This window comes from Pelodiscus sinensis, chromosome 18 (genome assembly GCF_052426305.1).
Source record: "Pelodiscus sinensis isolate ZL-2025 chromosome 18, ASM5242630v1, whole genome shotgun sequence".
Classification (NCBI taxonomy): Eukaryota; Metazoa; Chordata; order Testudines; family Trionychidae; genus Pelodiscus; species Pelodiscus sinensis.
The window spans coordinates 2,823,895-2,850,451 of NC_143069.1; the positions used below are offsets into that span (position 1 = coordinate 2,823,895).

Sequence of the window (26,557 nt, forward strand, 5' to 3'; positions counted from 1 at the left end):
GGAACTCGGGGGGTGGGGTGGCCGTGGGGAGCCCTGGGGGGTGGTCGTGCGGAACTCAGGGGGTGGGGTGGCCGTGGGGAGCCCTGGGGGGTGGTCGTGCGGAACTCAGGGGGTGGGGTGGCCGTGGGGAGCCCTGGGGGGTGGCCATGGGAATTCGGGGGGTGGGGTGGCCGTGCTGAGTCGTGCCCGTGGCTGATGCAGGGCCCAGACACCACCAGCCCAGAGCCAGTGATCCAGCCTCAATATTCAAAGCAGGATCCGGGGCGAGAACCCTTCTGTCTCCTTCTCCTTCCACAGGCTTCATTCCCCATCCCCCTGCATCCAGCCACGGCTCCTGCCCCCTCTCCGGGCAGCACCAGCCTCCCGCCCTGGGGGGCCTTGATGACCCACCGGCGCTCGCCCGGCCTCAATGGATCTACCGTGAGTCAAACAGCAGCAGCAGGGTCCCAGGATGCGGCTCGGCTTTATTACAGACTCCGCGCTGAACACGGGACGGGCGGCTGGAGCCGGCCCGGGGGCAGGGACTGGGCCCCCCTGCGGTGCCACACCGGGCCAGGACGGGGCTGGGGCGCGGCGCTGGGAAGACGGCGCATTCGCTCGGAGTGCAGCCAGAAGGGCCCTGCCATGGGACAGCAGCATACGCAGCCCTGCCTCTCCGCAGGGGCGGCCCCCCCTCATCCCACCCCCAGGTGCAGCTTGGGGGGCCGGCCCTGCCTGCCCCGGCCGGCCGCCCTCCAGGACAGCGCCAAGGCCCCGTACTGGGCCGCCCCCAGCGGCTGCAGCGTGTGCACGTTGTGCTGGTAGCTCAGGGGCACCACGCCGCAGAAGGCCGGCGGCTCGGCCAGCTTGCGGGGGCCCCGAGGCAGGATCTGGCAGAGGATCCGCTGGCCCAGGGTGGCCGGGGCCTGGCCGGGGGTCTCCCGCGCGGGCTGGGGCGGGCCGGGGGGGGGCTGGCTGGCGCGCCGGGCGGCCGCCCCCAGCTGCTGGATGAGGGCGCAGCTGAGCGGCTGCTGGAGGCCGTAGAACCGGGCCAGGCGGTGGAACTGCTCCCACCAGGCCGGGGAGTTGGAGCCGTGGCGCTGCTGGAGGTCGACCAGCACCTGGTAGAGCGCCAGGAGCTTCTCCTCGCCCGGCAGCCAGGCTGCTCCCTCCTGGGCGCCGGTGGGCGGCAGCCAGCCTGGCGGGTACCAGTCGACCTTCTCCTGCGGGCCGGCTGCTGGCCCGGCCTCCTGCTGCGGGTCCGGCCCCCCGGCCTGGGGGAGCTGCTCTTGCTGGGCCCGGCGGGCAGGCCGCCACTGTGCCTTGGGCCCGGCCTCCTCGTCCTCCCCGGGTGCAGCCAGCTCCAGGCTGGGCCGCCCTGGCCCGGCCCCCTCCTCCCACCAGGCCCACTCCCGCGCCATGTTCTCGGCGCTGGCCTGCAGCCGGGCCTGGGCGGAGGCCAGCAGCTCCCTGGCCGGGCTGGGCTCGCTCGGCTCCGCGCCGGGGGCCGCCTCGGGCGGGCGGCTGGCCAGGAGGGCGCAGAGCGACGCTGCCCGGCCCAGGCTGGGGTCCTCCTCGGCCAGCACCTGGGCCGCCATGGCCAGCGTGGCCTGCAGAGCCACCCTCTGCGCCACCGAGGGGCCCTGCCCCAGGGCCTGGAGCTGGCCCAGCAGCTCCGAGAGGTCAGCCCTCTGCAGCTTGGCCGGGTCGGCCAGGATTTCCAGCAGGGGCCGGATCTGCTGCCAGACCTGCCCCTCCGCGCCCCCAGCGGCCGCCCCAGGGCTGCCCCTGGCCTGCTCTTCCTCCTGCAACTCAGGGGCCCTGGACTCCCTGCCACCCAGGACCTGCTCTGGCCCCTGCTCCTGGCTCCCTTCGGCTAGGGCCCCCTGCTCCTGGCTCCCTTCGGCTGGGGCCCCCTGCTCCTGGCCCCCCTCGGCTGGGGCCCCCTGCTCCTGGCCCCCTTCGGCTGGGGCCTCCTGCTCCTGGCCCCCTTCGGCTGGGGCCCCCTGTTCCTGGCCCCCTTCAGCTGGGGCCTCCTGCTCCTGGCCCCCCTCGGCTGGGGCCCCCTGCTCCTGGCCCCCTTCAGCTGGGGCCCCCTGCTCCTGGCCCCCTTCAGCTAGGGCCCCCTGCTCCTGGCCCCCTTCGGCTGGGGCCCCCTGCTCCTGGCCCCCTTCGGCTGGGGCCCCCTGCTCCTGGCCCCTTGCGACTGGGGCCCCCTGCTCCTGGCCCCCTGCAGCTGGGGCCCCCTGCTCCTGGCCCCCTGCAGCTGGGGCCCCCTGCTCCTGGCCCCCTGCAGCTAGGGCCCCCTGCTCCTGGCCCCCTTCAGCTGGGGCCCCCTGCTCCTGGCCCTCTTCAGCTGGGGCCCCCTGCTCCTGGCCCCCTGCAGCTGGGGCCCCCTGCTCCTGGCCCCCTGCGTCCCAGACCCGCTCGGCCAGCCTTGCCACCACGGCCTTGGCTGCAGAGTATCCCTTGGGCAGGTCCCTGAGGACGGCGCTGCTGGAGGCGCCGAGGCCCGAGGGGCTGGCCCGGCGGCCCAGGGCCAGGCGGGTGGAGGCCAGCACCTCCTCCAGGGCGCTGCGGTTGTCGGCCGAGGGGGCGACGCGCAGGCTGAGCAGCTGGCAGAGGTCGTCGCGCCAAGCGGCGCCCTGGGCCCCGTACTGCTGCCCGGGGTCGATGAGGAAGGGGTCGGAGGGCGCCGGGCCCATGGCCTGGGCCGAGGGCTGGCGGGGCTGCATGGACGGGGCCTCGTCTTCCCACCGCCCCTGCAGCATCTGCCTCTTCAGCATCTCGTGGTAGGACCTGGTGCCCGTGTCCCGGCGCGGGCCCCCGAGCTGCTGCCCCACCCTGAGCTGCTTGACCTTGGGCAAGACGCCGCTCGGGGTGGCCGACGGGCCCTGCGGGGTCTCCGGCTCGGAGCAGGGGCCCGGCCCCTCGCCGCTCGGCACCACGACAGGAACCGGGGGGGCCAGCGCCTCGGCCTGGATCCTGGGCAGCTTGTCCTGTGTGTGGCTCTTCTTCCTGGTGCCTGGGGCGCCTGGGCGGGGCAGACGTGAGGTCAGGCTGGCAGTGTCGGGGGTGCCCCGAGACTCAGTCCCGCCCCAGATGACAGAGCCCCCCCCGTACTGCCTTCCCCCTCGGGCTGGGGGGGTCCCTTTGTCCCCCCAGGGACTCCAGGGTGAGAGAGGGGAAGGAGCCCCGACTCCCCAGGTACGTACCAGCTCTCCTGGCCAGCTTGGTCTTCACAAAGACCTGCAGCCGCTTGGCCTGGGGCCGGGTCTCCGCGCTGCTCTCCTCCTCCTTTAGCAGCTCAGCCCCCTCGGGCCAGGCTGGGCTGGGCCCCTGGCTGCCGGCCCCGGGCTCCGGCTGCTCCTCCACCAGGTGCAGGGCTTCCGTCAGCCTGCTCTCCACTTGCCCCAGGAGGGTCTCCAGCTCTGTCCTGCTGAGTGGGGCCGGTGCCCACCCCGGGGCCTCTGCCTCCGGCACGACCATCCCGGCCAGCGTGCCAGGCCTAGGGCAGGGGACAGAGACACCGCGCTGGGGGTGCGGCACGGCCAGCGCAGCAGCTTCACGGTAAAGCTCCGGCCACGTCCTCAAGAGAATAGCCACGGTAAAGCACGCCCCGGCCACGTCCTCAAGAGAATAGCCGCGGTAAAGCATGCCCCGGCCACGTCCTCGAGAGAATAGCCGCGGTAAAGCACGCCCCGGCCACGTCCTCGAGAGAATAGCCACGGTAAAGCACGCCCTGGCCACGTCCTCAAGAGAATAGCCACGGTAAAGCACGCCCCGGCCACGTCCCCGAGAGAATAGCCACGGTAAAGCACGCTCCGGCCACGTCCTTGAGAGAATAGCCACGGTAAAGCACGCCCCGGCCACGTCCTCGAGAGAATAGCCACGGTAAAGCACGCCCCGGCCACGTCCCCGAGAGAATAGCCGTGGTAAAGCACGCCCCAGCCATGTCCCTGAGAGAATAGCCGCGGTAAAGCACGCCCCGGCCACGTCCTCGAGAGAATAGCCGTGGTAAAGCACACCCCGGCCACGTCCTCGAGAGAATAGCTGCGGTAAAGCACGCCCCGGCCACGTCCTCGAGAGAATAGCCACGGTAAAGCACGCCCCGGCCACGTCCCCGAGAGAATAGCCATGGTAAAGCACGCCCCGGCCACGTCCTCGAGAGAATAGCCACGGTAAAGCACGCCCCGGCCACGTCCCCGAGAGAATAGCCACGGTAAAGCACGCTCCGGCCACGTCCTCGAGAGAATAGCCGCGGTAAAGCACGCTCCGGCCACGTCCTCGAGAGAATAGCCGCGGTAAAGCACGCCCCGGCCACGTCCCCGAGAGAATAGCCACGGTAAAGCACGCCCCGGCCACGTCCTCAAGAGAATAGCCGCGGTAAAGCACGCCCCGGCCACGTCCCCGAGAGAATAGCCGCGGTAAAGCACGCCCCAGCCACGTCTCCGAGAGAATAGCCGTGGTAAAGCATGCCCCGGCCACGTCCTCAAGAGAATAGCCGTGGTAAAGCACGCCCCGGCCACGTCCCCGAGAGAATAGCCGCGGTAAAGCACGCTCCGGCCACGACCTCGAGAGAATAGCCACGGTAAAGCACGCCCTGGCCACGTCCTCGAGAGAATAGCCGCGGTAAAGCACGTCCCGGCCACGTCCCCGAGAGAATAGCCGCGGTAAAGCACACCCCGGCCACGTCCTCGAGAGAATAGCCGCGGTAAAGCACGCCCCGGCCACGTCCCCGAGAGAATAGCCGCGGTAAAGCACGCCCCAGCCACGTCCTCGAGAGAATAGCCGCGGTAAAGCACGCCCCGGCCACGTCCTCGAGAGAATAGCCGCGGTAAAGCACGCCCCGGCCACGTCCTCGAGAGAATAGCCGCGGTAAAGCACGCCCCGGCCACGTCCTCGAGAGAATAGCCGCGGTAAAGCACGCCCCGGCCACGTCCCCGAGAGATAGCCGCGGTAAAGCACGCCCCAGCCACGTCCCCAGTCCACCTCCTATGCTGGGGATCCACTTCCCACGTTAGAGGCGGGGATCAAGGCCCCTACTGCCAGCCCCCCAGCATGTGGGCAGGCTGCTCTGCAGGGGGACTGTGGCTGAGAACCGGGGCACAGAGCAGGAAGGGCTGGATGGAGGAGAGGGGGGACACACTCACGGCTGCTCCTTGACGGCCGTGGCCTGCCTCTGGATGGCCTTCCTGAGGCCGCACTTGTCGGTGATGCCGGCGATGGAGGCCATCAGCAAACGGGCCTGGTCCCGCACCTGCCTGTCCTGGTCCAGCAGGGCCTGGGCTAGCAGCACCACATCCCTGTGGCCCAGCAGCTCAGTCTCGGCCAGCGTCTGCCAGGCCAGCAGCCGCACCTGGGCGCTGGCGCTGGTGGTGCCTTGGTGCAGGCGGGCGGCAGCCTCGGCCCGCAGCTGAGCCGGCAACACATAGGCCTGGCAGATCCGCACCAGGGCGGCGGTGCACAGGCTGTAGCCGGCGAGCTGTGCCGCATCGGCCTGGCCCAGGACGGCCCGCGTGACGCTCTCCAGCGTCACCACGTTGGGCTTGTGCCGCAGCCAGTCCTGGGCCACGATCTCGGCCAGCAGGTCCCAGGGCAGCTCCGGCTCCCCCAGGGACGTGGGCTGGTCCTGTGGTTTCCTCATGGCCTTCCCCTTCCTCTCCTGCTCCCACCACCGGGCCGGCGCTGGCACCCGGACTGGCTTCCGCAGCGGCAGCCTCCGGCGTGCGGTCGTCTCCAGGGCACACGGGAGGTGCGGAGACGTCCCCAGCGGCCAGAGCTGTGCCCGGATCACGGAGTTGGGGACGTAGCCGTCGGGCGCAATGAGCCACGTTCCCCCCGACAGGAAATGCTTCTTGAGCAGCGGCGCCGACTCCATGGATGCCGGAGCCACCTCGCCGCCCGGAGGCTCCGCTGGACAGGGCTGGGGCCTCTTGGATGGTGTCCGAGTGGTCCTGGAATGCCAAGCGAGCTCCGGCGTGCCGGACGGGGCCGGCGGCGCCACAGGGGGGACCTCGGGGACGGGAGAAGCCCCTGCCTCCGTCTTGGCCGTGGTCACCACCTTGGGGCCGCTCTGGACCAGCACAAGCTCCCTGTGGCTGGTGAGGGCCTCCATGCCTTGGTAGCGCTTGGACGTGGCGCCCGCCCCGAGGTACCGGGGCACGAAGAGCTTCTCAAAGGACAGGAGGAAGCTGGGGAGGAAGGGCAGAGGGTCCTCCACCACGTCGTCCTCCACCCGCCGGGCAGCCAGCGCCTGGAGGTGCCCGCGAGGCAGGCACTCGAGGCAGGAGATGAAGTAGATGTTGGGGCTGCAGCACACGAGCAGGTCGCCCCGGGGGTTGGCGAAGCAAACCCGGCTGAACGTCAGGCTGGTGTCGAACTCCACCAGCAGGGCGCCCGTCACCTCCCAGAGCCGCACGGCCCCGTCGGCACCCCCCGTCAGCAGCAGCCGCAGTGGGGCGCAGTAGTCCAAGGAGGTGATGGGGCAGGCGTGCAGGGGGCAGGTCTCCAGCCAGCACGGGTTGATCTTCTTGGGCACCAGCGCGGCCGGTCTCCAGAGCCGGAGCCGGTTCTCCACGGTCAGGGCGCAGAGGTAGCCTGGCAGGAGCAGGAGCCGCTGGATGCGGCAGCCGGCGCTGGGGAGGACGACCACAGGCCGCAGCTCCAGATCGCTGCCCGCCAGGCCCACGTGGGACAGCACGACCCGCTCGTCGGCCCCGTAGGAGCACAGGAGGCTGGACTCCAGGGCGGGGCGGGGCAGGTCCTCGCAGGCCGAGAGGCTGCACAGGGCGCTCACGCCCCCTCGGTGGACCCTGTGCTCTGCCAGGCGGCAGGCGTGCTGGGAGACCAGCCGGACGTGCCCGCTCTGGTGCCCGCTGAAGACCAAGCCGCCGAGGGGGGCAGCCAGGGGGCAGAAGGCCAAACACAGCACCCTGTCGTCCTTGTTCTCCGTGGTCTGCAGGATGTACTTGGCCGGGCTGGGGCAGGTGGTGGTGTCCAGCACGTAGACATCAGCCGTCCCCACCGTCACCACCAGCTCCTCCCGCCCGGGGTCGTAGGCGTAGTCCAGGGCCTTCTCCAGCACGTGGAAGGGCCAGCTGAGGAAGAGCAGCTCCCCGGTGACGGGCGAGAGGAAGCGGATCACGCCGTCCTCCGTGGCGGCCAGGATGCGGGCCCGGCCGGGGCCGCAGGGCACCCGGGCCAGCCTGCCCACGCCGGAGCCGGCGGCGCTGAAGAGCTGGTAGAAGTTGCGCAGGGTGTAGATGGCGAAGCTGTGCCGGGCCCGGCAGTAGAACGTGGCCTCGCCCACGAAGTGCAGCTGCAGGAGCGGCTCGCCCACGTCCAGCCGGCGCAGCAGCTGGCAGGTGCCCAGCCCCCACTCCTTCAGCAGCCCGTCCAGCGAGGCCGTGACCAGGGTGCGCACGGCCGGGCGGCACACCAGGCTGGTGACGGTGCTCAGGTGGGCCTGGAACTGCCGCTCCTGGCGCCCCGTCTCCAGGCGCCACAGCGTGACGTGGCCGGCCTGGTCACCCACGTACAGGTGGCCCTGGGGCCAGTGGGCGGAGCAGCAGGTGAGGGAGGGGCCCCAGCTGAGCTGCAGGGCCCGGGTCTCGACCCGGCGCTGGTAGTCGTAGAACCGGACGGTGTTCTCACACAGGGCCACCAGCACCTGCGCCTCCCGCTCCACGCTCAGGCCCTGCACGAACTCCCCGCCGGCCACGGGTGCGCGCCACGCCACATCCAGCCCCGGCGCGGACCCCGGGCGCACGGCCCAGACGGTGAGGCAGCCGACGGCCCCCGTCACCAGCTCGCCCGTCGCTGGGTTGTAGCACATGCTGGTGATGGAGTGCGGGCTGCGGCAGGCCGCCAGCAGCCGCAGGCCCTGGCTGTGGTCCCCGAAGAGCCGCAGGTGCAGGTCGTCGCAGTAGGTGGCCAGCAGGTGCAGGCTGGGCACATGGGACACCTGCAGCACCTTCACCCGCAGTGCAATAGGGACCTCCTTCTCCACCACCGGCCTCCCATCCTTCACAGGCTGCAGCCAGACCCGGGCCTGCAAGGACAGGGGAGCGGAGCATGTAGAGCATGCGGGTGTGTAGCCGGGTGTGCATAGTGCCTTGCACGACAGGGCCAGGCATGTGCCTGCAGCCCCTCGCACGGCAGAGCCCTGCCTGTGTACTTCGTGTGTACAGCGCCTCGCACGACAGGACACAGCGTATGGATGTGTGTACACAGCCCCTCGCACGGCAGAGCCCTGCCTGTGTACTTCGTGTGTACAGCGCCTCGCACGACAGGACACAGCGTATGGATGTGTGTACACAGCCCCTCGCACGGCAGAGCCCAGCCTGTGTACTTCGTGTGTACAGCGCCTCGCACGACAGGACACAGCGTATGGATGTGTGTACACAGCCCCTCGTGTAGCAGGGCTCTGCATGTCGACATGTGTGTATGGCATCTTCCACACCGAGGCCTTGCCTAGGTAAATGTGTGTGCAGTGCCTCACGTGGCCCGGCTCTGCCTGTTTATGTGTGTATGGCAGGGCTCTGCGTGTGTACAAGTGTGTACAGTGCCTTGCACAACAGGGCTCTGCGTGTGTACAAGTGTGTACAGTGCCTTGCACGACAGGGCGCTGTGTGGGTACAAGTGTGTGCAATGCCTCACATGACAAGGCTCTGTGGCTGTGTCTAGACTACATGCCTCTGTCGCAGAGGCATGTAGATTAGACAGATCGGCAGAGGGAAATGAAGCTGCGATTTAAATAATCGCGGCTTCATTTAAATGGCTGCCCCGCTCTGCCGACAAACAGCTGCCGACAGAGGCATGCAGTCTAGACACAGCCTGTGTGTGTACATGTGTGTGCAGCACCTTGCACGACAGGGCACTGTGTGGGTACAAGTGTGTGCAATGCCTCGCACGACAAGGCTCTGTGTGTGTACATGTGTGTGCAGCACCTTGCACGACAGGGCACTGTGTGGGTACAAGTGTGCACAGTGCCTCGCACAATAGGGCTGGGTGTGTGCGCACGCAGGGCTGGGGGAGATAGCGGTGGAGGTGTGAGGGACACCAACCCCAGAGGGCAGCTTGTGGGGGGAGGGTCTCACCTGGTGCTGTTTCACCCCTGGGCCCCCCCCGGAGAAGCAGACGAAGACGTTGGTGGTGGCAGTTGGGTAGAAGCAGATGTGGGGCATGAGGTAAGGGTGGCGGCTGGTCTGGTACACGATGGAGGGCCGGTCGCTCAGCACCATCGGGAGCCCTGGAGCCGGCTCGGGCAGCTCCTGCAAAGGAAGGCGGCACAGCTCAGCCCGGGGACTGCGCCCCCACAAAGCCGCCCGGGGCCCGGGGCTGCCGCACAGGGGGCCGAGGGGGCCGGTTCTATCAGGCTGTCAGAGCCCAGCAGCAAACCCAGGGGAGGAGGGAGCTGCCCCCCCCCGAACCTTAGTCATCTGCAGCTTCTGGCAGATCTGAGCTTTCAGGCTCTTCCACTCGGGGACGATGCGGGCGGCTCCCACCATCTCTGCGCTGGCGGCGGGCGGCTTGGCTCACGCGACGCCAGGAGGCCACGTCGGGCAGCACAGCTGGGCACCAGCGCGAACGCCCTGTGGGGACACGGCTCCCAGTGCGCCACGGCAGGGCACGCTCTGTGCCCCCTTGCACCCCTAAGCCAGCCCGCCGGCCCACCTGGGGGCTCACAGGAGCTGGCGCCCCCTAGAGGGTCTGGCCCCATGCCCCATTCCCCGCCCCCCAAGACAGCCAGTCCCCACCCAGGGGCCGGGTGGGAACCAGCGCCCCCTAGAGGGGTCTGGCCCCGTGCCCCATTCCCCGCCCCCCCCAGCCAGCCAGTCCCCGCCCAGGGGCCGGGTGGGAGCCGGCGCCCCCATAGCGCTGCCTGGCATGAGCAGTGTCTGGGTAGGCTCTGGGCCCACGGGGCCGCCCCTGGAGGAAGTGCCCGGGAGGCGGTGCGCAGAGAAGCCGGTGCCGTGGCCAGCCCACGTGAGGACGAGGCCTGGTTTGGGGGGCCCCAGCCCCCCCACTGGCTTTACCTGCCTGGGAAGCTGGGGCTCTGCTAATGCAGCATCCTTGTGACATCACCCGGCCCGGACAAACTGCCATTGGCCACTGATGTATCCAGCCACGAGAGGAAGTAGTCCCTCTCCCCTCCCCCGGTCTGGTGCTCTCCACCGCCCAGGCACCTGCAGGCCTGGGGGTGGGGCTGCTCCGCGTGGGGGGCCGGGACAGGGCAGGGAGGCTGGCGGAAGGGGGGTACTGCCCACCACAGCTGAAAGACCAGGCAGGGGGCTGGAGGATTGGGGCTGCCGGGGCCGGGAGAAAGGGTCAGAGGGTTGGGGACTGGGCCAAGAACAAAACCGGGGGGTGGGGGCGGGGGAGATGGGGCTTGCCCGTGGCTGGGGCGGCGCTACCGCAATAAATAGCCATCGATACGTACAGCGCCTGGCGCCGTCAGGGCTGCTTCCTTTCCTGGCCCCGGGGCTCCCCAGCCTCACCCGCACCGTCTGGCTTTAAACACCCCCTCTTAGCCTTGGGGCGCCCCCGTGGGTACTGTGCCTGGAGCTGGCCCCTCACCACCCCAGATCAATAGCAGGGAGTCCTGCCCCCGGCTCAGCCACAGCCAGGCCCCTAGCGGAGCATGGGGTGGGGGTGGCGCTAGTCCCTGGTCTAGATACACTTTGCACCTGGGCACGGTGATTTGCACCGTCATGGTTGACACAACCGTGATATGCACCAGTGCCTGGTGAGCTGCTAGAGACCTTTCTCAAACTCCCCAGTGCCCGCTTTTCCATGGGCGGGGGCAAGAGGGTGTGGAGCAGGCGGAGGGAGAAGAAAGCACAAAGACACCCAGTGTGCTGGCCTCCCTTTTCTCCCACCCATTCCCGGCTCCCCACTGCTCTAGTATCCCCCAGGCACTTGTGCCATGCCTGCACAGCCGGGCACAGGGCCCACGTCGCCCGGTTTGGCCTCCTACGAGTCCCCCGGCCCAGCCTTCGGTGTGAATTAGGGATTTTGCTCCGAATGGGGCGATTACTGCGGGGGGCTTCCAGAGGGTTTCTTCCTTCCGGGAATTACTGATGAGGCTCCCGGTAAGAGCCTGCAGGGAGGCAAGGGCAGGTCGGACAGGGTGCAGGGGCAGAGCTGTCTCTGCTGGCTTGGGAGGTAGCACCAGAGTCTCTCCTTAGGCCCAGCCAGACCCAAGCCCAGGAGCCAAACGTCCGCACCTGCAGCCCCCAAACCTCCTGCCCCCCAGGCCTGTGGTGTGTTGCACGTCCCAGACAGCCAGATGAGCCAGGCCTGGATTAACCGGGTCGTGCTGATTACGAATGGCACAGGCTGCAGTCGTCCCATGGGGGAAATGCTTCCCCTCCGTCAGCTTCTTACTGCTGAGCAGCTGGGGCTGTGCGGGGGACCCCCCCGGGGCCGAAGGGGGGGCAGGGCTGGTCACTCACAAAGGTCTCCTGTGATATTCGGGCCTGGGGGTGGCTACAATGCACTGGCCTGAGCAGCCAAAGGGAGTTAGGTGCTGAGGATGGTCCATGGACTTCGGGTGCCTCCCACTCAGACGGGGGTGGGCAGGGAACAGAGCATCTTTGCTGAAGCATTGTGTCAGTTTACTCCAGTCGGACGGCAAGCGCCCCCCTCCCCCGGGATCAGGACCCCCCGTTCTGCCATCACTGCACAGACCGAGACTGGGGCCCTCGCTGCCAGGTGCTGCTCAGACACGGGCCGTGTGCCAAAGCGCTCGTGCATTCACCGTGGAACTTCATCCCCTTTCACAAGTCTCCCCTGCCTTCCTGCGAATGCTGCGAGGCCTGTGACGGGCCGGGGTCTCTCTGGGGGCTGCGATCGGGTCTCAGAACCCGTGCGGTAGGGATGCCCTTGCCGAGAGCGTGAGCATCTCTGCACGGAGCGTGGATCTCGCTGCTCGCCCGCCTGACGAACAACACAACCGGAGTCAGACAAGGGAGCAGGCAAGCTGGGGTGTGTGGCGGGGAAGAGGTTCAGCGCATCCCCTCTCCCATGTTCAGTGACCTATTTCTCCGGAGTCGGGCTTGTTCTCGGTCGCCCTGCAGCTGCAAGCCCATGGGAGAGTAAAGCTGCATTTCCAGCTCTGCTAGGATGCCCTCCGAGGGGTCCGGACAATCGCTTGGGGCAGCTAGTTATACGCTGGCACACACTTTCCTCCAGGACTGGTCACTTTCCTCTGACATGGCTCAACTCTCCCCTTTCTCCAGCGTCGATCCCTGTCCAGCCGCTCTCTGGTTCCTCCCCTCCGGGGATACTTTCGGGGTACAACACAGAGGGCGAGAGACCATTTTCAAACGGCTCCAGACACGGAGGTGCAGGAGCCAGCTGTGCAGTTTGCAGCATGGTCACTAGTGGGCGCCGCTCTAGCAAGAGTGGAGCGCGGGCTGGCAGAGGGATGGCTGGTTATGGGAACATCTTCCCTCAGCATGAAGTGAGGAGCAGGAAAATCCACCGGGAGCTGGAGGGCTGTTCATGACTGCGCCGTTTCAGTCCCCAGGGCCACTCTGGCCACCCTGCTCAGACGGCATGAAGGGGCCTGGTCCATCCACTAGAAACTCCCTGGTTGTGGGCCCTGCTGCCACCTCTGAGCTACAAAAACCGTGGCTCTGCAATGCCAGGTGAGAACCGAGCCCACCCGCCTGGCAGCTGGCAGCATGCACTGGGCACCCCGGAACAAGCACATCCTGACGGGGGCAGTCCTGGGAAAACAGCTCCAGGACTGCTCTGGGACAATGCAACCCCCCAACTTGGAGAGGCAGTGTGGTTTTGTGGGTGGGGCACTAGGCCTATGGACATCTGGGGTTTATTCCTGCCTCTGCCACTGTCCTGTGTAATGTTGGGCAAGTCCCCTTCTCTCTCTGGGCCTCGGTTTCCCCTTTAGCCTTCCAGGCTGTGAATTCTTCAGGGCAGACACTGTCTCTTGCTGTGTGTCTGTGCAGTGGCCAGTACAACCGGGCCCTGATCTCGGTTGGGGTCAGTGTTGTGTCTGGAATGACGAGGTCCTGATCTTGGCTGGGGTCTGGGCTAGGGATGTGAAAGCATAATTGTATACACAGTGAGCGAGCCTAAGCTCATCGGTTAACCTTCATGGTTACATGCAGGCTCCTGGTAAATGGAGAGCCAGCTTAAAAGCCGGCTCCTGGCATGCACCTGCACCCCCCTGTTCCCCCGTGCTGCTGCCTCTGGTACAGAAGCAGCAGCATGGGGAAAGGGGAAGGGGCGAGGCAGGAGCCGGTACATGTGCTTAAAGCCAGCTCCCCATGTGCACTGGCTTCTGGGGAGCCGACTGCCCTGCTGCATGTAACCGTGTAACCGCTGATATTTTCAGCAGTTACACGATTACTTAAACGCATTTTAACATCCCTAGCCTGGGCAGCGCCCAGCCCAAGGGGGCCCTGCTCTCCGCTGGGGAATGGGCAGCGCCCAGCATGACAGGAGCCCTGGTAACACCAACATTGCCAACCCCCGTGGGCTAAAACGGGACTTAAGTGGTACCCTGTGCTGGCGTCAGTCCCTGTGCCCTGGGGCCAGTGGAACCCCACATCACCGACTCCTTCCTAGGCTGCAGTGTCCCGGCATGGCCTCGCCAGGTTCAAACCACAGCCCGGGGCGCCTGGCTCCCGTCTGCAGCGAATCCTGCTGGACTGGTTCTGGGAGCGCTTTCCCGGAGAGGAGAGCGGCAGGGAGCACAGGGCTGAGCTCTGCACCCAAGGGGGTTAACCCCTCCCCCCCTCCCCCACTAACCCCTGCACCCAAGGGGGTTAACCCCTCCCCCACTCACCCCTGCACCCAATGGGGTTAGCCCCTCCCCCACTAACCCCTGTACCCAATGGGGTTAGCCCCTCCCCCACTAACCCCTGCACCCAATGGGGTTAGCCCCTCCCCCACTAACCCCTGCACCCAATGGGGTTAGCCCCTCCCCCGCTCACCTCTGCACCCAATGGGGTTAGCCCCTCCCCCACTCACCCCTGCACCCAATGGGGTTAGCCCCTCCCCCACTCACCCCTGCACCCAATGGGGTTAGCCCCTCCCCCGCTCACCTCTGCACCCAATGGGGTTAGCCCCTCCCCCACTCACCCCTGCATCCAATGGGGTTAGCCCCTCCCCCACTAACCCCTGCACCCAATGGGGTTAGCCCCTCCCCCACTCACCCCTGCACCCAATGGGGTTAGCCCCTCCCCCACTAACCCCTGCACCCAATGGGGTTAGCCCCTCCCCCGCTCACCTCTGCACCCAAGGGGGTTAGCCCCTCCCCCACTCACCCCTGCACCCAATGGGGTTAGCCCCTCCCCCACTAACCCCTGCACCCAATGGGGTTAGCCCCTCCCCCACTCAGCCCGCCCCAGTGCTGAGGCTCTGTGGGGTGCGTGGCCCTTTAAGGCCTTGGGGGCGGGGCCCTGTCGCTTCCGCCGCTCCCTGTGGCGCTGGGAGGCGGAGCTGGCTCCTCCCTCCGGCCCCGCCCCCTCCCCGCTCGGCCCTGCCCACGCGGCGTGTGGGAGCCCCTCCCCCGCAGTGTCCTCGCTCGCGCCCGGCCGGCTCCCGTCTGGGGTGTCCGCGCGCCGCAGCCCCCCGCCCGCTCCCATTGGCCGCTGCCCGCGCGCCGCGGCCGCCGCTGCCGGGTGAGTGCCCGCGTGCCGTGGCCGTTGGGCTGCGCCGCGCCGCGAGGGGGAGGGGGCGCCCCCTGGCCGGGGCGCTGCTCCGAGCCGCTTCCTGAGCCCCCGTGGGCAGCTGCGGGCGGCGCGGGGGCTGCTGGGAGCTGCAGTCTCCGGGCGCTCGGGCGGCCGTAGCGTGGGGCGGGGGTGCGGGGCCGCGCGGACTACAGCTCCCAGCAGCCCCCGCGGCCGGCGGTGCGGGGGGGGCCTCCGGCTGTCCCGTGCCAGAGGGGTAAGGTGCGGGCTCTGGGTGCCCGGGCTGGGGGTAGTGCGGGGGGGGAGGCTGTGGCTGTCCCTTACGGGGGGGGGGCGGGCGGAGGACGGGGGGGGCTCTGGGTGCCCCAGGTTGGGGGGGGTAGTGTGAGGGGAGGGGGGCTGTGGCTGCCCCTGACGGGGGGGGCGGAGGACGGGGGGGCTCTGGCTGCCCCTGGTTGTGGGGGGATAGTGCGAGGGGAGGGGGGCTGTGGCTGCCCCTGACGGGGGGGCGGAGAGGGGGGGCTCTGGCTGCCCCAGGCTGGGGGGATAGTGTGAGGGGAGGGGGGCTGTGGCTGCCCCTGACGAGGGGGCGGAGGGGGGGGGCTCTGGCTGCCCCTGGTTGTGGGGGGATAGTGCGAGGGAGGGGGGCTGTGGCTGCCCCTGACGAGGGGGCGGAGGGGGGGCTCTGGCTGCCCCTGGTTGTGGGGGAATAGTGTGAGGGGAGGGGGGCTGTGGCTGCTCAGAGCGCGGGGGCTTATTGCCCACTGCTTGAGGGGCCTTTTGGGGTGCCCAGGGTGTGCAGCTCCCGTCCCTTGGGTAGCAGAAGCGGCGGGGAGCACAGGACCATGCAGCTGGTGCCCTCGTCACACAGAGCTCACTGGGCTATGCTGAGCTGGCAGGGTCAGCCCTCGGTTTCGTGGTGACAGGTTTTGGGCACGGGACCGTTGCACAGGTCACACGCTGGAAGTGGCAAATGTAAGAGGTGGCCCCAGGAAAGCAGTGAGACTCTCCAGCTTGTCCCCTTGCCCCAAGCTCTCCAGCTCCAGGCTTTGCCCAATTCGCTATTAGCCTTTGCAGGACTCCTTGGACTTAACTCTCAGCATTGTGGAGAGCCTGCTTAGTGAAGCGCGAGGGATGTTGCCGGTGAAGATACAGAGTAATTTCTTTGCTGGCTTGTACTTTTTAAACCCAGCCTTCCTGTCAGAGGGGAATGACTTAAAAAGCTGCTGCAGAAAGATGAGGGGCATAGGTGCCCAATGCTACGAATTGCATGATTCAGATCTAAATGTAAGTGGTCGTTGCACTCTTGTGTTGTGGAGATGTGTGTTACAGGCATTGGTGGGGCAAGATGCACAAATTGGTAGCCCTGGTATAGACTTCACAGGAGCTGGCCGTTACTTTCAGACTATGGCAAGTTATTTGAGTTAACTACTCCCCTGAAATTAAATGTTTTCCTATTTCACACCAGTTTTGCCAGAGCTTTGCTGTATAAACATTGTACCGTGTACAGTTCAGGCTAAAGTTTGAAAGAGCTACTCTTAGTGTCATTCTGTGATGTAACACAAGTCAGTGGGGTATAAGTGGACCAAAGTACCATAAATGTATTTCACATTAACAAGTGCTTTTCTCAGGCCTTTAGTTGGAGTGAGGGTGTGGATTAGATGCTTACCTTCAAGATGACGTTAGTATTTCATCTCCTGACTTTCTGAGGGTGGGGGGGTGTAAGTGGTCTTGCTAGACATTCTTTTAAAAATAGCTCTGCCGGTGCAACTGAAATAATTTCCCCCGTGTGACAGGAATCAAAGGGCCAGTGTTGTTAAAGAAGCTGAATCAGCTAAATGGAAGCAGAACAGACAAAATGACACTAAATGGGAAGATGTTAAACTTGCTTTGCCTGGAGGTACTGGCTCCATTATACTGCATAAGTAACAGCTGCAATATGAATAAAAGGGGGGAGGAGGGATCAGACAGCATAAGCCAGCAGTGGGATTTATGGTATTAGGGGCAGAGGGCTGTCAGATGCAGGCTTAATATCACCCTTTTGTTTTTACAGACATGTCCATCCACCCCAGACTCTTGTATGGGGGAGTTAAGTAGCTCTGCCAGCTCTGTGGTAGCACATAGCTGGGGATTAAATGGAGTAGTCTGCAGTTTGAGGAGCTGCACTGATAGAGAGCTGCTTGCAGCCATGCAAGGTAGAGGTCCTGAAAGACATTTGTGTATTTATGGAAACTGTAGATCAAACAATAGCCAAGATGAAATTGCTTTCCAGACTTTATAGACTTGAAATAGGAAGCAATGTGCCCAGTGAGTGTCCTCAGGATCAGGCCCCCACTTTGCAACTTCTTGCAGCAAAAATAAAATCTTGTGCTTGTGTTGTCAGCTTAGTAAATCAGGATCTGAATTAGCTTCCATTGATACAAATGGAGATGCTCCCATTGCTTAGAGATCAGACCCTTTATGCCTAAGTAATATAACCTTTCTCAGTTTTTGCAAACTGAATGTATAGCAGAAGCCACCTCTCCCTTAAGAAGAATCCATCTGAACATCAGACTGTGCATTTTAATTTTCTTGTGTTGGAAACTTAACTGTTACCCATCCTGGTACTCAGACACCTGTGTAGTTCTTCTAGTTTCCCAGAGTAAGTAGTGATGGTTTCAGAAGTTCAGATAATGCTAGAAAGGCAGCAGTGTTGTTTTTCTCAGAAAATGATTGTTCAGATCTGTGCATGAAAATAAAAGGGTTATATGGATAGCCAGGACTTGGAATTATGTCTTGCATTTCTGAGTTGCAAAATGGGAGCAGTCTGTTCTCCAGCTGATGACTGGTAGATTTACATATGCAATTCATATTAATGTTAATGGGAACAGTTGTAAATCAATGTCTCATTTATTCATTTTATTAAAGGTGTCCCGGCCTTCCTCCAAATTAACTGTAATTTTAACTGTAAAAAAAATCAGCTTTCAGAAAAATCCAGAGACCAATGGAAATGTTTTACATCATATTTTAAACTTTCCCAGTGCTTCTACCAGTTGTTTTCAAACACCTTCCCCTGCAGTGTTTGCAGACCAAACATTGCCACCCTGAGCACCTCAAATTGAAACCTGCATTTTTGTTTTCTACTGTTGGAAACAATCAGGAAAAAGAACTTTTAAAAATCTTTGTGTTCTGGTAATCTAGAGCAGTGAGAGCAAATAAGGTAGGAAAGTGAATGCCTTTCAGTGAAATATTGCTGCCTCTGAGGGATTATTTTGGGGTAACAAAACTAGCAGCTTTGTTTGCCAGGAGCTGGGAATGGATCATGGTGAGGGATCACTTGATGGTTATTGATTCTGTTCATTCTCTCTGGGGTACCTGGAAGACAGGATTCAGTACAGGCAGTCCCCGGGTTACGTACAAGATAGGGACTGTAGGTTTGTTCTTAAGTTGAATCTGTATGTAAGTCGGAACTGGCGTCCAGATTCAGCCGCTGCTGAAACTGACCGCCAGTTCTGACTTACATACAGAATCAACTTAAGAACCCCAGGCGTCCCCAAGTCAGCTGCTGCTGAAACTGATCAGCAGCTGATTCCAGGAAGCCCGGGGCAGAGCAACTCTGCCTCGGGCTTCCTGTAGTCAGCGCTGGTCAGTTTCAGCAGAAGCTGACTTGGGGACGCCTGGGGCAGAGCAGCTGGGGTGCTGCTGGGTTGCTCCAGTAGCGCCGCTCCTCGGTGCTACTGGACCAACCCAGCAGCACCCCATCTGCTCTGCCCCAGGCGTCCTGATTCAGCCGCTGCTGAAACTGACCAGCAGCGGCTGAATCAGGACCTGGGGCAGAGCAGCTGGGGTGCTGCCGGGTTGGTCCAGTAGTGCCCAGAGCGGCGCTGCAGGACCAATCGGCAGCGCCCCAGCTGCTCTGCCCCAGGGTCCAAAACAAAAGCCTGGTCTGCTGGGGGGGGGGGCACACTAGCTGCGCCCCCTCCCCCCCAGCAGACCAGGGACACGGGGAGCAGAGCCGCGCCAGAGCAAAGTCTCAGAGGCGCGGGACCGCGCCGTGGCTGCCGCTTCAGTCCTGGTGCCTGTGGTCTGCTGAGGACGGTCCCCAGCAGACCACAGGCACCGGGACTGAAGCGGCAGCCGCGGCGGGTTCCCGCGCTTCTGAGGCTTTGCTCTGGCAAAGCCTCAGAAGCGCGGGAACCCGCCCGGTGCCCCTAGTCTGCTGTAGACGGTCTCCAGCAGACCAGGGGCACCGGAGCAGCTTACGAACGGGGCTTTCTCGCCCCGGAGCTCGCAGGTAGCAATCCGCCACCTCGACCTCCGGGGCGAGAAAGCCCCGTTCGTAAGTGCGGATCCGACGTAAGTGCGGATCCGCGTAAGTCGGGGACTGCCTGTACTGGGCTAGCTGGACCTTTGGTCTGACTCGGTATAGCCATTCTTATGTTAACCGTTCGAAAACAGTTTCAAGCAACACTTTTTCCTTGGATGCAGTCAGCTTTGTTAGTGGAAATGTATTTTTATACTGAACCTGGGTCTAGTGGAAAAATGCCTGTGTGGGGCGTGCATCCTCTCTCCATAGAACAGATACCACACAGGCAGATCCAGAGTGATGTTTTAAACCATGCTGCTCCCATGCTAGCATGCTTGTGCCTCATTCTGGCTGGGAGATCCATCCTTTGAGATGAAAGGGCAGGTCATATTGGTGTCTTAATGCTGTGCTGAGTCTGACAAGCACTGCATGTTTGGTTTTGGTGACATGGTCACAAACCTGCTAGGAATTGGGTTAGGACCTCCCCCAGCTCACTTAATGCTGCTACAAAACAGCCATCGGATGATGAATGACTTCTGGTTGTTAATTCCGCTTGGCTGGATCTGAATCGGTGACCTGGAGGCTGGGGGAAGTGGTGCTCAACGGCCTGTTTTGGTAATGAGTGCTTTAACGTTGCACTTTTGTGACATTCTTTACATTTTAGAATCCTGCCGAACAGGAGCTTAATGTCCCCTTGCGAATCAGGCTGAGCTGAACTAGTTCAGATGGTGCCATGCTTCATGCAGTGTTTTGGAGTAATCTGATCTGCAGCAGCTAATGTGCTGTGGCACTGTTTGTTTAGCCCTGACAGGTTTTGCACTTGTCTCCCCAATTTTGAACATTGGGCTGATACTTGTTTTCACACATGCCGTTCAGCCCTCCTGCCTCATTCCCTTTTCTCCGCGCAGCTGTGTTCCAACAGGCTGCATCAGAATCCCTGTTCTGTTGCACTGTTGTGGTGCCGACTTGTTTTCACTTCCATAACAACACTTGCTTCATCCCCTGACCCATTTGTGCAAGCACCAAAAGCACCCTAATACTCAGCACAGCTGTTCACTAACTAATGTTGTTACAGGTGGCTGAGAATGTGCTGAAAGGTTTTGTTCTTGGCAAATAAAAAGCCTCCTATCTTTGTTCCTTTACACAAAAGGAGAAAAGGAAGTTGAGCTATTTGACCAGGATTCTGAGTCTGTATTATGTAAAGGCTGATGAAAGTTGGTCGTCACTCTCCCTCAGTTGCACATGGGTGTGTGGATGAGCCCAGTTCTGATCTTTCTCTGGCAGTAGGTATGTTATTAGTCTATACTTTCCATTACTCTTCAGTTTTTTCTGTTGAGGTAACATGTCGATCAGAGTCCTTGTGTGCGCACAGGCCTGCTCTAGCCCCAGGTTTTGAACTGGTATAACTGTTTTGGTTACAGAATGGTTTTCCTAACTGATGTAGAAGTGCTGGTACATCCAACAGTGAGTGCAGTGCTGTCAGACCAAAGGTGCCTGGCACTAGGTATAACTTCCCTTCCTGGGGGGGGGGGGGGAATAGTCTATTTTGATATAAGCACTTTTGAACTGATAGAACCACATCCATCGGTGTCATTTGACTTCTATGTTTGGGGTGTGGAGAGGCCAGGAGGATTAATACTATTTTATTATAGGTATAGTTCTAGCTTCTGGATTTAATTATTGTTAGTGGTACTTAAATTATAGTGTACTTGAACAAATACAGTGACATTAATTAATCACCTTTTTGTTTTAACTTAATTATTTGCCTTGTTTACCAACTACCATTTAAAAATCAATATTAGCATAAAAACTAATTATTGAATAACAGAACTGAGCACTTTCATGTAACTGTGAATGACACGTCTCTGGCTTTAGAAAGGCACAAACTCGTGATGCACACACCAAACAAATCCATCATTAAAACCTGTCCCCTTTGTCCATGTGCCTAAGGATGTTCCAGTCCCATTTTAGTTTCCCTTTTCACTCTTGTCACTCCCTTGGGTTCGATGCCGTCAGTGCTGTTGGCTTTGCAGGCCCAAGAGATGCAGCTCAGATCTTATGTTCACTTGCTACGGTGCTACCAGTGCTGATTAGAAGGAGGCCCGTATTTCTTGGCCAATATGTGTTTCTGGGGCAAGTCTATTTTATAGCTGTGGTGTCCAACCGGTTCTGAAGTCACTATAGTGGCTACTACCACACTCAGCCAGCCAAATAGCCACATGTGGCTAGTGGCTAGCATGTTGAACACCAACGTTTTATAGGTTAGTAAAATTGAAATGGCTTTGAGATGAAACTCTGCTCTGAGTGTCAGGATCTGTTCTCCTGCCCTCCCCGTAGGCAACCCAAAGGAGGGAAACTGATCTCCCCCCCTAAATGTTTCTTGGTGGGGCCACATAGAAGGGAGAAAACTGGCCTTTCCCCATGCATCATCTGTAACCCATCCAGTTTTTTGGGGGGGGCAATGGCCCCCTCACTCTCCAAAGCTCTCCACCTCCCTGAGAGGAGGCCACGAACATGGAGTGTGTTGGAGGGAGCAGCTCTCCCATCGACATAGCGCTGTCTACGTGGATGGTTATGTCGGGACAACCATGTCTTTCAGTGGATTTTTCATGCCCTTGTGAGGTAATTACGCTGTTGTAGGCATGTAGTTTAGACCAGACTTCCCTTCCCTTCTCTGTGCCTCAGATTAAGGCTACACTGCAATAAACAACCCCCCTCTGCCCCAATCCTGAGGCAGCGCATCCCAGAGCCTGGGTCAAATGTCTTGGGCTTGTGCTGTGTGGCTAAAAATAGCAGTGTAGACATGGAGCCCTGGCCCAGCAGCCCAGTCTCTTTGCTGGGTTCCCGTGCCCAGGCTCCAGCTCGGATGGGAACATTTACACTACTCTCCTTAGCCCTTAGCACGAGTCAGTTGAACTATTTCTGATATTTTAAAAATGAGTAATCCTGTGGCACCTTAGAAACTAACGTGTGTTTGTGTGTCTGTCTGTCTATCTCTCCCTCGCCCCCCCATATATGTTTTTGTGGGGAAACCCACGATATTTGTTCCTATTGGGTGTTCTTTGTTTTATGTTTTGTGTGGTATAGGTGTGCCCTCAGTTTTCCTGCCTGTTACATGGGGAGCAATCTCTGCCTCTGACAGTTGTTGGGGAGCCAAGCTCTTCTGTATGAAGTGCTTTGGAGACCTTGGGTGATGATGCTGTTGCAGTACTCTTACGTTGGGTAGATTGGTCTCCAAGTGTGTGTCTAGACTAAAGGGTTTTGTCGACAAAAGTGGACGTTTATCATCAAAACTATACCTGCATCTACACTACCACCGAGTTTTGTCGACAGCTGTAAACCTCATTCTACGAGGAATAACGCCTTTTGTTGACAGTTCTGTCGACAGAAGGCGTAATGCATCTACACTGTCCTTTGCGTCTATACTCTCATGTCGACAAAGCGGCTTGCTTTGTCGACACAACTGGATGTAGTCTAGACGCTTTTTGTCTACAGAAGCCTCTGTCGACAAAGCCTCTGTCGACAAAAGCCTGTAGTGTAGACATACCTCAACACTCTGGCATTTCCAGGGCCCTTTTAATTTTGTTACACTAAAATTAACTGGCCTGTATCTTTTCTCATACCTATGAACTTACGTTCTGTTTGCTTTTTCTTTTAATTCAGAGTTCCCTCAAGCTTTGACTGGGCGGATGATGGCACTTGTATTCATTTGGTGGGCATTTTAGGATACTCCTTTTGTCAGCTGTCTGACAAGTAAAACTCCGGTTAACTTATTTGGTTTGCATTTTGTAAGACGCTATTTAGGAATTCTGACTGTACCTGTACATGCATAGGGAGTAGCTCAGAAAATCTTGCTCTTTGCTGGAGACCATAGTCTGGCCAGAACCTTTCCAGTTATTGTGCTACAGGGAAAAACATGGGTGTGTAGCCAGTCCCACTGAAGGAAATGCATTCCAAACCCGTTGGACTTGGACCCTTGGTAATGCGGAGGGGGAAGGCTCTTTGCTGGCATTCTCTAGCTTAGTTTCCATGCCGTGATTTTTGTTACCACCCGTGTGACATGTTCCAGTCCAGCACACCTCCCAGGAAAAAGCCATTGTTACCTTTTAAGCTATTCTCTGGAACGTTCTGCCTAGTCAGAGTTTGACGTCAATCTCTGTTGAATAGTCACAAACTCCACAGAACTGTTACTTGGGACTACTACCAGGGTTACAATTCAATTGCTTGACACTGTTCCTTTGGAAATAGCTGCCTTTTAAAACCCGTGTTTGGGGTTCCCTCTGTTCTCTGAATTGGGATTGGTTACAGGCCTATATCGTTCAGAGAGCCCACATGTTAACACATGCTCTGTTGAGACTGGTGCTGCCAGGTGTTGTGCCGCCTGCTGTTTCCCGGGCAGCAAAAACACTTGATTCTCGTGTATTTGGGACTTAGAACTTATTGTTCCTTGGAGGCGTTTTCAGACTCTGCCTCTGTCCTACAGGCTTCTTTCTAAAATATAAAAATGAAAGCTCGCTAGTTTGCTTTGTGAGGAAGCTGCTGTTCAAGCAAAGTCTGTTTTCCTGAATGTACCTATTGCACAATAACAATGTGTTAGGATAATGGATCAGTTAGTCTTATCAGCCTCTAACACAACATACCTGCTATGTCAACAGAAGTGTCTCAGTGTCTTTAGACGGTCTAGTAGTGCTCAGCAGCTGAAGTGTCAGATATAATTGGACCCTGCTCTGAAGAGCTTGGCTTCTGCAAGTACACCAGGCTTCACACAGGCGATGTTGTCTAGTAGGCAGGGCACTGAGACCTGGCTTCTATTCTCAGCTTTGCTAACTGGCCCATGAGGTGCCTTTGGGCATGTCTCTGAACCACTCTTGAGTCTCAGCTCTCCATCTGTAAAATGAGGATAACAATTCTTCCTTTGACTTGTCTGTTTAGACTGTCAGCTTTCTGAGGCCGGGGCTTTCTCACATTGTGTATACGCATGATGCCTACCATAAGGCCCTACCAAATTCACAGTCCTTTTTGGTCTGTTTTATGGTCTTAAGATTGAAACAATCATAAATGTAATGATTTCAGCTATTTTAATCTGCAGTTTCTTAGAGTTACAATTGTAGGGGTTCTGACCCCAAAAGGACTTTGTGTGTGTGTGGGGGGGGGGGGGGGGGAGCTGTAGTACCACTGTACTACCCTTGCTTGTATGTTGCTGCTGTTGGCAACACTGCCTTCTCAGCCAGACTGGTGGCTGCTGACCAGGTTCTCAGCTCTGAAGGTAAAGCCAATGCCAGCAGCAGCACAGAAGTAAAGGTGGCATGGTATTACACTGCTGTGCTGCTGCCGGAAGGGCATTGTTTTCAGAGTGAGCAGCTGGAGAGTGCCGGCTGCTGACTAGGAGCCCAGGTGTGAAGGCAGAGCTACTGCCAGCAGAAGTAAGGATGTCATGACATGGAATAGGCACCTTCGCTTCTGCTCTGCTGGGGTGCTGCCTTCAGAGCTGGCTGCCTGACCAACAGCCACCCTTCTCTGGCTGCCTAGCTTCGAAGGAAGTGCAGAAGTAAGGGTGACAGTACTCTGACCGCTCCCACCTTGTGACATCCCCTGGGACTTTTCAGCTTAGAACAGAGGAGACTGGGGGGATTTGATAGAGGTCTATAAAATCATGAGTGGTGTGGAAAAAGTGAATAAGGAAAAGTTATTTACTTGTTCCCCTAACACAAGAACTAGGGGTCACCACATGAAATTGATAGACAGCAGGTTTAACACAAACTACAGGAAGCTTTTCTTTACGCAGTGTACAATCAGCCTATGGAACTCCTTGCCAGGGAGGTTGTGAAAACCAGGACTTTAACTGGGTTCAAGAAAGAGCTAGATAAATTCACTGAGGTTAGGTCCATCAATACTTATGAGCCGGGATTGGTAGGAATTGTGTCCCTAGTCTCTATTTGTTAGAGGCTGTGAATGGATGATGGGGCAGGGATCACTTGACGAGTCCCTGTTCTGTTCACTCCCTCTGGGGCATCTGACATTGGCCACTGTCAGACGACGGGACACTGGGCTGGATAGACCTTTGGTCTGACCCAGTATGGCCATTCTTATGTTCTTATCCCCTTCTGGGTCAGGACCTCAAATTTGAGAAACTGGGGTCTCCCATGCAATTTGTAGTACAGGGTAAAAGTGCAGAGAAGCCCCAGTTTCACAGTTTGGATGTTTTATTACATGGCTGTGAATTTGGAAAGGCCCTAGTTTTGGGGCCATGGCCCAATCTCATCTGGGTTCCGTAGATGGTACTTCAATACAAATAACTAGATATTGGAACTGGCTCCCCCTTGCTTGTTCATGTGCCTCTTCTGTTCATCTGCTGCTACCTGGCGCCTTGTCCCATGGGGGAGTGCCTAAGAGAGGAGGGGTATGAGCCAGCTGTGAAACCTAACCTTAAATCAAAACAACCGTGCAAAGTTAGGAGTGATGCCGCCCCACTCTATTCTTCACTGGCTCTGTTGTGTGGGCTGCAGCCCACACTGTTTGCTGAGCCAGAGATTCTGGCTTTCTTCAAACTCAGTGAAATACCTCTGCCTGCACTCTACCTTCCACAGGGTTCGTGCGCTTACTGCACGCCAGTGAGGCTGGCTGAGTGTCCTCCTTCCTATGTGTTTGTGGGAGGAAGTGGGTATCGGCTTCTCTCTCAATTGGTATTCTGTTGGTGCTAGAATACTTGGGAGCGTGTGCATTAGCAGGCAGACCACGGCTCAGAGTTCCCTGACAATTTAATAGGCAATATTTCTTATCCTGGAGATGGACAGATTTTAATTAAATGGCAAACTAGAGGAACAAGGTTATTAAATAGCAGACATTTCCTCATCTGCTTTTGTCTGACATCATCAATTGACTCCAGTACAAGAGAGTATCCCAGGGCAGGTTTTCCCCCAGCTGTAACAGGGTGAGGTCAGTGTGCCCCCTCACACTTCCGAAACAACATGTCTGAGGTTTTTCAAATGGGCCTAATGCCTACTGACCTTGATATTTCTGAAATACCTGCTCTAGCTCACCTTCAAGTTATGGGCAGGTTGCAAGAGTCCGTGAGCATGGATCTCTGGCCTAGGTTATGTAGGAGGCTGGGTAGGTGGTCATAGTGGTCCCTTTGGCTTTGAAAATATATGCAGCGCAGGCTGAAGTCTGTTGGGCATCTCAATGAGTTGCTGCACTTCATCCTCCAATGCCCAGAGCTGCTGTTCAATTGGCTACTGCAGCCGATGTGTCTCCAGAATTGGACAAGTATGAATCTGCCCATAGTTACAAACTAGTTGATGTATGTTGTTTTTAATTTAGTTTGACATCCAGCATGAATGCTGGGTTATCTCCAATTACACTGTCTCCATCAGATACCTAGGTGGATGTCTAGTTTCCTAATCTCAGGATCTGCTTGGAGAATAAATATGAATGAGTAGCATCTGGGCTGTGTTGTGCCTCTCTGCTGAGTGGGTGAATGTCCTTTCCTGGTGTTCTCCTGATGGGCCCGAATTATCGTTTTGCTCTGAGGTTTAGCCATCTGTCTGATGTATTTTCTTTTATAATAAGAAAATAAATGGCATCCTGATTGCTCAGTAATGGGGATTATTTGGCCTTAACCAACCCT

The 26,557-nt window shown here is 59.5% G+C and overlaps 2 protein-coding genes across 8 annotated transcripts in view; one reads left to right on the forward strand and one right to left on the reverse strand.

Annotated features, from left to right (window-relative positions):
• Positions 1–674: 674 nt before the first annotated feature.
• On the reverse strand, positions 675–10,090 carry WDR87 (WD repeat domain 87). The gene is made up of 5 exons (XM_089770381.1): positions 9,414–10,090; positions 9,081–9,254; positions 5,133–8,032; positions 3,195–3,487; positions 675–3,013 (listed from the first exon to the last, which is right to left on the reverse strand). Exons 1-5 carry the CDS (start codon positions 9,489–9,491, stop codon positions 675–677), a joined length of 5,784 nt encoding a protein of 1,927 aa, XP_089626507.1. The 5' UTR covers positions 9,492–10,090.
• Positions 10,091–14,482: 4,392 nt separating this feature from the next.
• Positions 14,483–26,557, forward strand: part of SIPA1L3 (signal induced proliferation associated 1 like 3) — a 109,691-nt gene continuing 97,616 nt past the window's right edge. For 4 of the 7 annotated variants that reach the window (XM_075915486.2, XM_075915484.2, XM_075915493.2 and 1 more), the window contains exon 1: positions 14,483–14,636. The gene's annotated coding sequence lies outside the window, so the exon portion shown is untranslated. Of the gene's footprint in view, positions 14,637–14,842; positions 14,902–26,557 lie in introns of those variants that run through there. The other 3 variants (XM_075915491.2, XM_075915485.2, XM_075915489.2) reach the window with 3 other exon arrangements.

Bases quoted from the DNA above. Each gene is read 5' to 3' on its own strand.
- WDR87 (XM_089770381.1), bottom strand. From the start codon at position 9,491: ATGGTGGGAGCCGCCCGCATCGTCCCCGAGTGGAAGAGCCTGAAAGCT. The intron at 9,255-9,413 runs GTTCGGGGGGGG...CTTCCTTTGCAG, and splicing joins AGAAGCTGCAGATGACTAAG to GAGCTGCCCGAGCCGGCTCC. The intron at 3,488-5,132 runs GTGAGTGTGTCC...CCCCTGCCCTAG, and splicing joins ACGGCCGTCAAGGAGCAGCC to GCCTGGCACGCTGGCCGGGA.